The sequence below is a fragment of the Ursus americanus genome, chromosome 19 (genome assembly GCF_024610735.1).
Source record: "Ursus americanus isolate L20-20 chromosome 19, mUrsAme1.1.p, whole genome shotgun sequence".
In the NCBI taxonomy this organism is placed as follows: Eukaryota; Metazoa; Chordata; class Mammalia; order Carnivora; family Ursidae; genus Ursus; species Ursus americanus.
The window spans coordinates 53,139,387-53,154,159 of record NC_142145.1 but is presented as its reverse complement, the minus strand read 5'-3'; the positions used below and the strand labels follow the sequence as shown (position 1 = coordinate 53,154,159).

General features: G+C 46.7%; 1 protein-coding gene and 1 long non-coding RNA gene across 2 annotated transcripts in view; one reads left to right on the top strand and one right to left on the bottom strand.

Moving 5' to 3' along the window:
• Positions 1-966, bottom strand: part of LOC123781986 (uncharacterized) — a 69,673-nt gene extending 68,707 nt beyond the window's left edge. The window contains exon 1 of the long non-coding RNA XR_015727792.1: positions 556-966. This is a non-coding gene — a long non-coding RNA (uncharacterized LOC123781986). The remainder of the gene's footprint in view (positions 1-555) is intronic.
• Positions 957-13,141, top strand: TMEM200C (transmembrane protein 200C). The gene is made up of 2 exons (XM_045781800.2): positions 957-1,658; positions 4,566-13,141. The coding sequence occupies exon 2, from the start codon at positions 4,660-4,662 to the stop codon at positions 6,577-6,579; it is 1,920 nt and encodes a 639-aa protein (XP_045637756.2). The 5' UTR covers positions 957-1,658; positions 4,566-4,659; the 3' UTR covers positions 6,580-13,141.
• Positions 13,142-14,773: the final 1,632 nt, after the last annotated feature.

The following is a 14,773-nucleotide window of genomic DNA, read 5'->3' as shown; positions in this document are numbered from 1 at the left end:
CCTTGTTTCGTCTGCTCTCCTCTTGCTTTCTTCCTGAATCCTGGCTGCCTCACTCCCATAGATAATTAAAATCTTTCTTACTTTCTCAATACTCCGTGGGGAAATTCCACTTTGAAATTCTCTTTTCCCTGTCATTTTTACTTTACAGTTGAGAGGACAGGGATGAGCTAGGAAACAGGATCTCTCTCTCCCTCTCGCATTTTTAAAATGACGTAGGGAGTTTGGACATCCTCCCTACCGCCCCCCCCCCTTTGATCCTAACCCTGATTCCTGGAGAATTATTACTTTTCCTTTTAATGCTTGCTGATTACCGCACGGAGTGGGAGCAGGAGGGGCTGCCCAAGGAAGCGCCCCGGAGCTGATTCTAATCTCCGCTGAGCCCCAGTTGCCCCGCGTGCCGGGGAGACGCCGCGGTCCCGAGGAGGCCGGTCACAAAGCCCGGCTCGGCCGGAGCGCGAGGGCATCAGACGCTGGCTGCCCCGGGGCCCGCGGTGCACCCAGCGCGGCGGGGACAGCTGCACTCCGCCCGCCCCAGTTCGCTGGGGGACAACTTACTGTGCTCGCGCTGTGCGTCCACACCGCAAACTCCCAAGTGGGAGGGGGAGAAACAGCCCAGGCTGTGTGGTGTCCGAGAGTAGAGGCAACAAAAGAGGAGAGGGAAGAGGGAGGAAAGGAGGGCGGGAGGGCGGGAGACGCGGGCACTGCCCCCTCTCGCACCCCAGGGCGCCCCTCGGGACGCTGACGGGGAGACCCTCCGGGAGTGACGGCCCTTCCTTTGGGCGCCCTCCGGCCCGCTGCTCAGACAGGTAGTTGGAGGGAGAAGAACAAAGCTCCCAGCCAAGGCGGGCGGCGGTCCCGGGGCGCCCCGGGGGCGGGGGAGGCCGAGGCCGAGGTGCCGCGCGCCCGCCAGCGCTGCCCGCCCGCGTCCTCCGCCGCTAGCCCTGCACCTCGCGCCCCTCGCCGCACCCCCCACCACACACTCCCCCCTCCCCTCGCGCCTCCTGGTCCTCCGGGAAGCGGTTCCCCCGAAGGCACCGGCAGCGGGCTGCGGAGGAAGTGGGGGGAGCGCAGGGAGGCCGGCGCTGAGGGGGGGCGGGCAGCGCCGGGGAGGAGGCGGGGGGCGGGGCGGGGGGCGGGTGCGCCCCCGAGCAGCAGAGTCGGGCCGGGTACCGACTGCCATCCTGCCGCAATTTCCCTGTGTCATGGCTCCGGTCTCTTAGCAACAGCCGCGAGTCCGGCCGCCCCGAGCCGCGCCAGCCGCCGCCGCCGCGGGCTCAACTCCACCCGGCGGAGCCCGGCGCGCCGCAGCCACACAAAAGAGGCGCTGGGGCCGGCCCGGGAGCGCCGCGGCACGGCTCGCGGGGAGGCGCAGGAGGAGCGGCGGCGGGGAGGACGGCTCCGAGGCAGGATGCGGGCTGCGGAGGACCTGACACTTCTTGGAAACTCTTGGAAATGGCTCCCGCCACAGCAGCGGGGGGGGCTGCGAACCTGGGGCGGGCGCTCGCCCCCGCTGGGCTGCTGAGCGGCGCTCGGCTGGTGGGCCCCGAGGCGCTGTCCCTGCGCCCCGCCGTCGGCTCGGGCTGAAAAAGTTTCTCCATGGTTCCTTTGTGTCGCCGGAGCGCCCGTTTGCCGGCCCGGAGCTGCCCCAGCCTTCCCGGGTAAGTGAGCGATATTGTTTGCTTTTAGTGCTGCCATTTTGAGCAATTCTGTGAGTCCCCGGCCCCCGAGCTGCCCCTCCCCACCCCCGCGGCCCCGAGCCCGGGTCCCTCGGGCTGCTGGTCGGGGACCTCGGCGGGCTGCACGGGATGCGCTGCCCAGAAAAAGCGAGCTCAGGATTGCCCTCACTTCGTTCCTGCCTGTGCTCTTTCCAGAGGCGGACTCCCAGCTGCTGCACTCATGTGACTCCAGCATAAATAAGCGACCAAATAGCGGGGCAAGGGGTCTGCTCTCCTGCCAATTAGGGAGTGGGGGGTCGAGGACCGGGACTGAGTCCCGGGCAGGGCAGGGCGCTCCCCGCCTGTGGGCTGGGAGCCTCAGACGCCGAGTGGGGCTTAATCCATCATGAGCCGAGAACTTGAATGTCTCTCTTGGAAGCAGTTGTATTTTTAGACATCCCTCCTTTGCTTCCCCCATCCTCCATTCCTTAACCACGGAAAGACCAGCATCAGGCAGTAAATTGCGAGGGCAGCCAACCTCGACTGCTAAGTTTGTTTCCCTTCATTATGTATGAAGAAAAGCCTCAAACGTGGGTCTTCCTTGCCACCTGACTTTTGTCAGTATTTCACGTCAGATGGCAATACATTATAAAGGAGTTCAGCCTTCAAGGGAGCTGAAGGAATAATAAACTAGGGAGTTAATTACTAGCTATTAAACTAATTTTAAAGATCTGTAAACGATTGTTGAAATCCATTCCAATTTTCCTTACATTCTGTCTACCCAGAGCCAAAGCTGCCTTACTGAGGAGAAATACATGTGGGTACCTTCTTTCCCAAAGATGCTTAGCATCCTGGCGCTCCTTACCAATGCCCAACAAAATGTTAGCCCTGCTCTCTTTGGGCAGAGCCACCCTGCCAACTGAGTCTAGGTTTGTTTCTAAAATGTCTGGCTCGGAAATCCTTAAAATAACTGCAGATCTCCGGATTATTGCATTTAAGATGCTACAGTCTAGGGATCACTTAAAACAGCAGTCTCTATGTTACAACTACACAATAAATGTGCTTATTTTGGGGGGTGACAGATGAACAGTAGCTACTCTTTTTTTTTTTTTTTTTTTTTTTTTACAATCTGTTTGTACTTTACTGGTGCAGCCTCTTCTTAAAACACAATTTTAAAGGCTTATAGATATATTCTCCCTACTAACCCCTCTCTAACCTACCTAGTATTTCTCTTTACTGAAAACCAACCAAGTTCCAAGGAGACATTGATTTGCAAACATTGTAAAGAGCTGATTACTGTTTGCTTTTCCACCAGTGGAGAAAAGATTCTGCCTATATTGATATAATGGAGGGAGGGGATCAAGGGCCAAAGCTCTTTACCCAGGCGCCAATTAAAAGCAAAATTCTTCCTAAGTAATCCCACATTTTCAAAGGGTAATTTATTCTAAAACATGAATTATTTCATAAAGGATAAAATACCAAAAGGCTTGTGAGTGATATCTGAGCCTTTCAAATTCATACAATGCCCTTAATTTTAGCATCTCTATTATAGGAGGGAACACAACCAATGGAACAGAAAATGTTTTACTCTGGGGATCCAGCAGGATTGACATTTTTACAAGCTCACAGATATCCGCAAAGACACATCTGTGCATTTACCTACCAGGCTTTATTATAAATGACTAAACTTCCTATAGGATAGTGCATTGATTTTTGCCACCCTCCCTTCCTAAAAATGACCTCATGAGAGAAAGATGAAGAAAACAACCTCTCACTTGGGGGAGATGTCAGTCTACAAATCATCATTATTATGTAGACTGCAATACCTAGTTAATTGCCTTCTCATTTGAATATTAGGATTCTGAAGAGTGCTGTTGGCACATTAATAAGGGGTCAGAAGGCTATAATGGCAGAGTGGCTGGTTTGTTGTTGTTGTTGTTGTTGTTGTTTTCTTTTTAAGATTGTAATTTTCCCACAGGAGAAAAAAAAAAAAGATCTTTCTCTTAGGGATTCTAGGGGACTTCTCAAAGTCCCTGATGAGATTTAGCACATGATACCTTTAAGGGAGTTCCTCTGAGGGAGGAGAGGAGGCCAGAAGGAAGAGCTCAGTTACATAACCTGTTACCTAAAACTAAATATTCCACCCCAAGAAGCTGTCCAGATGTTGCAAAAAAGAAAGGAGGAAAAATACTGCTTGCCTTTAGCTGTAGGAAGAGTAATAGGTGGGAGACAACTTTGTGAAGGGATTTATTGTCAGAGGACTGACTTAGTTCTGGTGCTCTCCCCGAAATGAACTCTCTATTAACTATCTGCGGTACAGAAGTCGTCTGCCGGCCAGTATGTGACCTTTAATTTTCATCCACTAATGAAAATTGCTTGTGTCTTTATAAAATAGTAACTTTTGTGACTGTTTTAGTGACTTTGGGCTAAACACTGACAAATTCCTCTTCTTAGAGACTTGAACCTCCTGTACAGCTCCCTTGGGCAGTCTTCCGATTCTCTTGAGACAAAAGGAAAGGCTTTTGCCAGGAAAGTCCTCAACCACCACTTTGAGTCCCCACATTTGGTTTCTACTAATGGTCAGCACTCCTTCAGCTGCCAGCTGGGAGGGTTTGAAATGAGCAATGCTGGAATATCACCTACAGAGAGTGTGGTGGGATGGGGGTGGGGGGGGAAGAAGGCGTTCTCTCAAATTGTTTTATCACCTCCTATCAATGATTGCAACAGCGTTTCTCGGCCCTAATCCATCTACCCCACCCCCTGGTCTCTACAACCAGCACCTCGCTTAGTGGGTAGCCCTGGGGTGGGGGGGTACACATGTGGTGGGACTTGGGAGCTGGACGTTTGCGGAGCGTGGGATGTTGCTGCAGCCAAGCCTGTACCCTCTGACTGTCTTCCTCTGCTTTGCAGCAGGAAGAGGTGGCGGAGCAGCTAGTGGGCAGCTGGCGCCCCCACTACACAAGCCTCTGCCACAGAGACTAGCCCCGCACGGCACCGGCTCACCATGATCGCCACCGGTGGCCTCCTAAGGATTTCCGCCAGAAAGCAGGATCCCCTCCGCCCCCCAGCCCAGGTCCCTAAGCGCAAGCGGAAAGCCAAGAAAAGGCGCAAGAACGATGTGGTGGTGGTGAAAGGCAAACTAAAGCTGTGCTCCATCTCGGGGCTCATTGCCCTCTGCGGGATCCTGGTGTTGCTGGTGGGCATAGCCATGGCAGTGGTGGGCTACTGGCCCAAGGCCAACGGGACCAACAGGGAAGGGGGTAAGCAGCTGTCGCCCGCAGGCAGCGGCCACCGCATCCCGACCACGGCCAATAGCAGCGGCAGTGGCAGCAAAAACCGGTCCAGGAGCCACCTGGGGACTCCGGGGGGTGTCAACTCTAGTTTGGTGGGCGCGCCCCGAAGCACTCCACCAGCGCGGTCCACCGGCCATTCCTCCTCTTCCACGTCTGTGGGTTTCTTCTTCCGCATCTTCTCCGGATACCTGCACTCTGACAAACTCAAGGTCTTCGGGCCCCTCATCATGGGCATCGGCATCTTCCTCTTCATCTGCGCCAACGCGGTGCTCCACGAGAACCGAGACAAGAAGACCAAGATCATCAACCTGCGGGACCTCTACTCCACCGTCATCGACGTGCACAGCCTCCGCGCCAAAGACCTAGCGGCCGCCGCGGCTGCGGCTGCCGCCGCCGCCGCCTCCTCGTCCTCCGCCGCCGCCTCGGCGCCCCCCGGAGCCCCGCCGCTCAACGGCTTCCTCAGCTACGTGCAGTCGCGGGGCCTGGAGCTGAAGCCCGGGAGCTGCGGCGGCAGCGCGGGGGACGCCTTCGGGGCGGCGGCGATGCTGGCCAGGGGCTCGTGGCCCCACCCCGCCGCGCTGGGCGGGGGCGGCGGCGGGGCCAAGGGCGCCGCGTCCCCGCCCGATCTGGCCTCGTCCCCGCGTTGCCCGCGGGAGCCCCCGAGCCTGGCAGAGGCCGTGTTCAGCATCTACCGCGAGCGCTCGGGCGTGGCCAGCCGTCGCCGGGCCGCCGCCGCTGCCGCCGCCGCTGTGGCCGCTGCCGCCGCCGCCACCGCGGCCGCCAGCAGCAGCAGCAGCCCGGCGCCCTGCAGCCCACCCGAGAGCTGGGGGCGCCAGAGCACCGCCAGCTCCCTCGTGGGCTCCTCGCTGAGCGCCTTCGCGCTACTACCCTTGCAAGGGGACCGCGACGGGGACGGGGATGGCGACGGGGATGCGAACGGGGACGCGGAGGGCGCGAGCTGCGGCTGGCAGAGGCCACCTGGGGAACGTGGCTCCCGGGAGATCCCGCGGGGCGAGCTCGACCTGAGCTTGACCGACCTCCGCGGTGCCCCGGGCGGCTCGCGCAGGGCGCCCAGCGAGCTGGAGGAGCCCGAGGGCGCGGCGGCGGCGCGCACCGCCAGGGGGCAGGGTGGCCGCCTGCCCAGGACCGGCAGGTACGCGGCCCTGCGGCGCCGCAGCACCAGCGGGCTCCCGGACTACCGGGCGCCGCTGTCCCCCGAGCCCCCACCCTCCCCGCGCAGCGCGGAGCTGGACTCGAGCCTTCCGGCCAAAGTCGCCTGCCCCTCCCCGCCCCTGCGGCTGGAGGACTCGCCCCCAGCCAGGCCGGACTCGCCAAGCTCCCAGTCGGATGACCCATCCTGCCGCAATAAGGGCTACACCCCCCTGCGGGAGGCTGGCACCTCTTTGGAGTCGGTTGTGAAAGCAGTAGCCAGTAAAAGTCCAGACTGTGAGGCTGCCACGGCCCCGGGGGCGCAGCAGAGCCCCCCGGAGGATCCCAGCCAAGGGCCACCCGAGGCCCAGCCACCTCAGCCGGTGCAGAGGCAGTTTACAAACAAGGAGAAACTCTTCATGATTTCCAGGTCTCACGCCCTAGGGGTAGAGGATGGAGAACTGGAAAGTACTGGCATTTAGGAAAAGAAGGAGCGAAAGGGGGGAAAGGAGTCAGAGAATTGGGGAAATGCCCACTTGAATCGGTGAAATGAACATTTCCCTATTTCCTTGTGGACTTACTCGAGGAAATCGTCCAATACCCAAAGAGCTGCAGAATGTTATCCTTGAATTGCGTTCACAAGTTTCCTGTAGATAACTCCAAGCAATTTTTTTTAAAAAAAGCAAACTAGTCTTTTATGTCCGATGGTGATTGTATGTTCTATGAAAACCAAATGTATTAAAAGGTCAGCAATCTAGTTCATTAGATAAAATTCTCTTAATTTTCTTAGGATCAAAATAATATATTTTTTTGACGGTAACTGTGCACTTTACTCCAACTTTTTCTTCCCCCTCATTTCCCTAACCCTGTCCCCTGCCGCTGGTTTTGTCCATAGCTGCTTGTGACTGACAAGCTTTCCTTCTCCTGTGCTTTTGTGGAGCATAGACGGGTTTGTCGAAGTTCTCTGAGAACCGACCTTACTAAATGAAGTCAAAGCCAGAAGCCAGAGTGTGTCAGGAAAGAGCACTTTCCTTTGCCCCGCCCTACTCTGCTCCAACAGCTCAAAGGCCTCTTTATTTTTTAAAAGGATATTTACATTTTGCTACTAGAGTATCTAATGGAGGAGGGGATGGGCATCATCTAGATGGATTGTTACATTCCTAAGATCACTATATCAAGTACACAATGCTTTATTGAGTATTATCACACCTGTATTGCAAATAGCGTTATTAAAAATCTTTTTTAATAAAAGAAGTTTCCAAACAAACAGTTAAACATAATATCGTTTCATTTTGCCTTGGAACTAATGCTTCTAATACACATTAAAAATTAAACAGTTCCGCTGGTAAATCTGAAATATTTTGCTATGACACTGTACTATGACTGTCGCTGTCCTCCCCCAAAGTGCTCAGTGCTATCATGACTCCATCCACTTCCAGTATATTTTTAACTTTTAAATATAGGGTAGTATTGAACATTTGGGAGTTTCTCTTTCAAATAGAATGAAACATTAAATAAATAGTAATTTTCTATAATACTTCCTAGTTTACCTCAAAGTATTAATTTACAGAGTACCAGGCTTAATGGCACCTTTTCATCCTTTTGGATTTGACTTATTTGGTTTTGATTTTAAGTTCATGATCTTGAATCCATGGCCTACATAGGCTAAAAAGGTAATGTTTTAATAATTTGGCAGATTGTTTACACTTGGTTTTATTAAAAGTCAATTAGTTACTCTTCAAGGACAGTAAACAATGTACCTTTCTGATGCCCTCTTCCTTTGAATGTGAGAGCTGAGAACCTGGAGAGTGGTACTACTTTCTTTTGACCATTTGGGCATGAGGCTATCATTATAGGAGGCTCAAATACTGATTTTAAAGGAAAACCAGCCAGAGATGTGGTCATGTTTGTCCCCATGCGTGAAGCAGTGGGTTCAGTGGAAAGAGTGCAGATTCAGGAGTGAGATTAGACCCACAGCTCTCAGCATTTGCTGGCTGTGGAACTTTGAACAGTCACAAATGCTGTCTCAGTCGTTCAATCTATAAAATGGGCATAAGTAGACAGACCTCATAGAGAGATGAGCAGGTGGGCAAGGGGTTATATGTACAGAGGGGAGCAGAGTCCCTGGCTCAGTGTACTCAGTAAATCATTATTGTAATTGTTATTATTATTATTATTATTATTATTATTATTATTATTATTATAAGTTGTCTGCATGTACGCAGTAGAATAACCCTTCCTTCAATCTGAGCTCAAGAAAGCCTGGCTAAAACCTGGAATATCCACTTACTATCTGCATAACCTTAGGTAAATCACTTAATCCCTCTGGGCCTCTGGTGGATGATATATTCTCTGATTGCCTTCGGCTCTAGAAGCTTTACTTCATTTGAGGGTATTTGTTTTGTCCTGGATATAATTATATTTGTACATACAACTGCAAAGTGAGTATACTTTGTAATCTACCATTTCGTGTGACGTTCTGTAATCAATTTAAAAGGACCTAATTTATTTCCACATTGGATCTGCATTAAGCTATTAACTCACTTTAAAGCTGTGGATTAATTTATTTGGCTCTTCTATATAGCAAAAGTGAGTTTCCACTAGTAAGAGTGACAAACGAGTGTAATGATACCTCCAGGTAGTGTTGAATTTCATTGGTCTCTATTGTTTTATCATACTTCCCCCAAAGTTCTGATTTCCCTAGTTTCTCTTCTCCATTATCATGCATAGTGGGTCAGGATTTATACAGGGTTTTGAGGATTATCTGGACCTGCTGGCAGATGCAGAACCAAAATTGGCATTTCTGGAGACCATCAGAATAGTTTCTATCTTCTTAGCTTCCTGCTAGATCCTTTCCCAAAATCCGTTCTTAGAGACTTGCAGAGAAGTGTTAGGAGGCACGGCTAGTTTAAAAGCTGGAATCTGTTTAAGTCTTCGGGCTGGAATAACAAGGTTTTTCTCTACATGACTTGGCAGGGTTTGTTGTACCCAGAACAATAGGGCCATTTGAATCCTGGAATCCCCCCCTTAATTTATAAATGGGGTTGCTAAGAATGAGAAAGATGGGACAATTTGTTCAAAGGCAAATAGCAGTGGCAGGACTAGAAAGCTAAAATAATTGCAACAGTTGGTATATGCATCCCTCCTCCCCCACCGCCCCATATTCCTACCCTGTACTAACTAGCTGGGTGACAATGGGCTTTAGCCTCTCTGTGTCTCAATTTCCTTTTCTATACAATGGGCGTAATAATGCTCCCTACATCTCAGGACCTAACCAAAGATTCAATGAATTACTATCTGCGTAGAGCATTTATGACAGGCTTGGCACATGGAGAGTGTCATAAAAAGTTTTATTTAAAATAGAATTAAGCTATTAAAATCACTTCATACGACCTTCCGTTTTATGAACGGAATAATTTCAGGTTTAAAAATCTAAACTATAAGGCAACACAGCAGAGTGGCTCAAAGCATGACCTGGAGAGGCACAGAACACTTTACCTGGGTTTCCCCATCTGTTACATGGAGATAATCAAGAGCATCTGACTCATGGAATTAATTATTTAAATGAGAGCTAAATAAACTAATAGACTCAAAGAACCTAGAACCACTCCTGGCACAAATAAACCTTCAGTCAATGTTAACTGCTATTATTAAGGCAAAATGCAGAAAATTTATTAGTAGGCTAAATTTACTACTCAGTTGCTAGGGACAACCATAAATGTACTGTACTGAGAAGACTTTATAGTTTAAGTATATTAGAAAGAAAAAATAGACCTTAAGAAATGAGGATCTAGGCCCCTGCAAGGTCCTCAGTAGCAAGCAGAACTATTGAGAGCTAGCTAAGGGCCCTCACGGTCCCATTGTCATAATATTACATAATTACGAATGCGGCCACAAACTGCTTCCGTGGCTGTATTTGGTCATGGGTATTCCTTTTCCATGACGGAGGCTGGTTGCGTCAGGAAGGCCAGGCTAGCCCTGCGGTCCAGGCCCCTTTCTGTCAGAGGAGTGGCCTGGGAGGAAGGCTCCGGGGAACACATACAGGGGGCAAGTGCCAGTCGATCGATTTACATTTCTAGGCAAAAGTATTTTTTTTCCATACTAGTTTTCTCTTTAGTCATGTCGGGTTCTTCTTTAAGATGGAGTTTTGAAATTTCCTCTTTGAATTAAAGAACTTTTCAAAAATGTCCTCCAACAACATAAAATTAGAACAAACTAAATCTATGAATTCGTATTTGGTCAGAATAGCATTTTTGTCAAGAGCCAAAAATATTTTATAGTCAAATAAAGAATAGGATGGATATTTGTGGAGTTTGTTTCCGTATACCCAGACTATTTATTTTTTATTTTTTTGGCTAAAAATCATCGGGTGAATATTTAGAGTAAGTTTTTGAATGACTAACTCTGAAAAGCATTCAGAGGCTTTTGTTGTTGTTCCTCGGGAAATCATCTTTGAGGTTTTTTCCTTCAAAAAAGAATGAGTCTCTTTAAATGGAGGTGCAAATTATATGTGTTTTATAGTAAGTCACCACAAATTGAGGGGAGGTCCACGTGCATTAACAACTTTAGTCAAACACTGCCTGCCAGTCTCCAAAACCAGATGAGCTCCTTATTATGTGTAACATCTATTTCTTTATGAGGTCAGGAAAGCACTGGGCTGGTGGTGGGTCTATATATGGGCATGAGCCACAGTAGAAGTTATAAATGCCTGCCATCCTGGGAATTTCGCCTTCACCCCTGAACCGGGGCATGGTAGGGTTGCTACCATCGGAAAATACATTTATCCAACTTTCAGCTGACTCCCAGCCCTCACCCTATCCATAATGCTAGCCTGTGATATGGCCCTGTATGACAAACAGGATGGTTGACTGATTTATTCAAAACAGAACAGAGTTTTTCCTGCCCATGATGTTGCCAGTCAAAAGACTAAAAAAAAGCTTATGCAGATTCACCTGGAATTTCATGAAGCATGTGCCTGTCTCAATAACCCGTGTGGCTTGACCTTTGCTTTGGACTCCACGTTGCCACTGAGCCCCACTAAGGGCAAGAAGGTTGACTGTCAATCATAAAGGAGGAAAATAGGGAGCAGACCCAGAGATGGAAGAAAAAGAGAATCCTGCAAAAAAAGAAAAAAAAGATAAAGTTAGATTAAAGTCACAATAACTTTTTTTTGTTTCATAAATGAGCATGTGGTCATTTGGTTTGGAGATCATTTGTTTGTTAGACAAGTATCTTAAAATGAAACATTACGGTAAATTTATTCCTTAGAAAATATTCTTTCAGCAAATGCATGGTTGGATATTAGCTTGTATATTTTTCAATATTTAAGGAATTCAACATAACATTGTGTTGTTGACACAAATCCACTTGATTCTAAGAATTGCTAAACATCGAATTATGTTCAATAATGGAAAGAAAATTCCTGGGAGAATTTACAAAGAATTGCTTTGCATTGAGAAATTTGAGTATCTTTATGTCTATACTTTCAAAGAAAGAAAATATGCCAGTTATCAGTTATAACTGGTGTATTAAGTCAACTGAAGCAAGGCAGGTCAAAAAAAATACTTTGTCTTAGGTCTTTGGCCATTGCTTTGTTTTACATGCCAATTGCCTTATTACTCCATTTTTCATAGACATAACTGAAAATCATTTCACCTGTAGGAGTAAACAGCTTTGTCTGAAGCAGTTGCCCTTTCGGTGAAATACATAATACCTTTTGGGTTAAATTGTTTTATCTCCTTTTTAAGATACATTTTTAACTACCTATATAAGTCAGGTGGGCACTGTCCTGGGCGGAAAGGATGAAACTTTAAGACACCATTCCAGACCACAGGATCTTGCAGATCTTCTTGACCTGGCCACACAACCAATAATTTTAATATAATGTAAGTATCATGAGTATCGTGATGTGGACCCCATAGGTGAATCTTGAGAAATGAAGAAAATGTCAGCCAGGTGCAAGAAGGTGGGAAAGATGTGTCAAACAGTGGAATCAGCATGAGCAACTCCATGGATGCAAAACACAGTTCAGCGAGCTAGATTTTCGTGACAACTAATACATGACTTTTCCCTAGAATCCCCACAATTTCAGAGTGATGCATTTACTTTGAAAAAACAAAACAAAACAAAAAACAACAAAAACCCTATCCATCTCTCTGTCTCTCTCCTTTTGTAAGTAGTAGAAACATATATTAAGATGAAAGTGATTTGGGCATTCAAATACTCAAAATGTGTATTCTTGACCATTAGATATTTAATTATTCTCCATTTGTAGCTGACTTCAACGAGCAAGAATTCTTTACCAAGAGGTATCAGTACGTGGATGACCAAACCATATTCTCCTTGGACCTAACTGTCTTCATGAGTAAGAATGATTTTTGCCAGTTATATGCTGCTTTAAAATAACAATGTAACTGAAATGTTCTAGTGCTAGAAATCATTTCTCTAGATGTGGTACGAAGGGCTAAAGCTGGGGGGAGGGTCTGCCACTTGGCAATGCTTTTTATGTTTCTGGGGTGCTGGATAATGTTGCATTGACCCATGCGCTGCGAGGATTGGGAACAGCATCACCTTGAGGATATTTTGGCAGGCTATAGGGCGCTTTTACAGAGTCTAGACATGATAACTAACGTAGTTCCACGTCAAATTGCAACATCATTCGTCTCAGATCAAAAATACTGTATTTTTGTTAATAAAGCAACCCACTTGTATTTTTTCTCACATCCATGTTCCTAGCAAAAGTGAGATTATTTCAGGCCCAGTTGTCCTGTTACAAATGCATACAAGAGATATACAAGGATTCTTTATGGACTGGGACCAAAAAGACCATGCTTCCTAAATCTAAACAGACAATGATTTGGGGATTGTTACTGAAACCAGAATTAGCCAGAGTAATGGTTCGGCGCTGTATAAATGCAGCCTAATACTTCCTTACTCACAAAGCTGCCAACTAAAAGATAGCTCCCCTTCCTTGAAAAATCTACTTTTCAATACAAATATTCTATTAAAGTAAAAAAATAGTATTCTTCTGGTTTTTTTTTTTTTTTTTTGGAATTCCTGACATTTGTTTTCTCCAAAATCTTTTTAGTGCTTTCAACAGGGAAGGCAAAACTATAAAAAGTGTTTATTCTTTTTTCTAATCCACAAAAGTGAGAATTTTGCAAAAGCCCTTTCTGTCGCACATAGAGTTCCACAGATATTATCAATTGCAGTTTTATTGTCAGAGCCGCTAAATAAATCCTTCATAGAGATATATTTATGGGTGAGAGGCTTATAATTTGGAAATACCGATAAAGTACTACGGTTAATACAGCATGGTAAATGATGTCAGGAAGCAAACTAAATTGATAGAGCAAGAAAATTCAAAAGACTAATTTGGTGACCTAACTGCTAATCCTTCTGCTTATGTAACCACCCATCTCAATGTGTTTGGAGCACAAAATATTACCTAGTGCTTACACATTTGATTGTACAATTTCTTCCATTTGTATTCCTAATCTCATTTCAGTTTCATGCCTGAGAATATTTCTTGGTTTATTAGTCTTGCTTGCTTGGGATTAGTACTTTAGAAAAAAAAAAAGAATGCATTTATAATAATAATAGCAGTAATAATAATAATAATAATAACAATGGGCTTAAAGGAGACCAAAAAGTAATTTGAGTACTTTACTAATAATATAATAATTGTTTGCACCCAATTTTTTATATCTTCTCAAATAGAGAGTAAACTGGACCATATCTTCTTGAAACATGGGCTGCCAATAGCCAAACCACAATGAAAGTGCATGTTTGCAACCTCCTCATTTCTGAAATCCCACAAATGTTGGATGCTAAGAAACTTTCTTTTATTTTTACGGTGTATTCTAAGTTGGGATATGGGAGTGAATGTGTTCCAAGATTTCTTTAATACAGAGTGAATGAAAAGGAAATTCAATAGTGCTATAACTGCTTTTAAAGAAAAATGCCAACTTTGATGAAGTCAATGGCAATTAAACATAACACTTACAAATAAATTGAACCGAGCATCTGGCTAGCCTGTAAGTATGAATCATCTCCAATGGAAGTACCGAATACTAGTAAAATAAATAAATAAAGCGATACAAAAAGAAAAACAACAACAACAACAACGTATTACAGGCGTGATTAGAGCCATGAGTAAAAATAATCCAAGTTGATGTGTAGCAATTTCTAATGCAACATAATTTTAGAAAATTATTTAGTGATTGTATAAATGTGACATGCCTGGAAAATGTTAATTAAACTGGTTTACACAATGTTTGAGATGTATAATTATTTAGCCATGCTCCCACAGTCATTTGCAAGGAAATTGTAAGCTCCAATTCTAAAAGGCTGTTGTGGATTGTAACCCCTGGAGCTGGTGGTTGAACGCAGAGCCTTTTCTAGCCACTGAAAATGAAGAGGTCCCAGAAGTGTCACAGGCCTGCCTCATTCTTCCCTGATTTCAATTACACATGTTAGGAAGCACAACTTTAATGGCAATCCCGGTATCGTTTCAGCACACTTAATTCATGGAAGGACAGCAATAAGATATTAGTTGGGTGTCAGAATGAATAATCCAGCCACTGGATCTTTTGATTCATAAGCACTCCATAAAATCTTAAAGACAGGATGGAGAGACTGTTGAGAAGATGAGCCAGAGAACCTCCTAAAATCTAG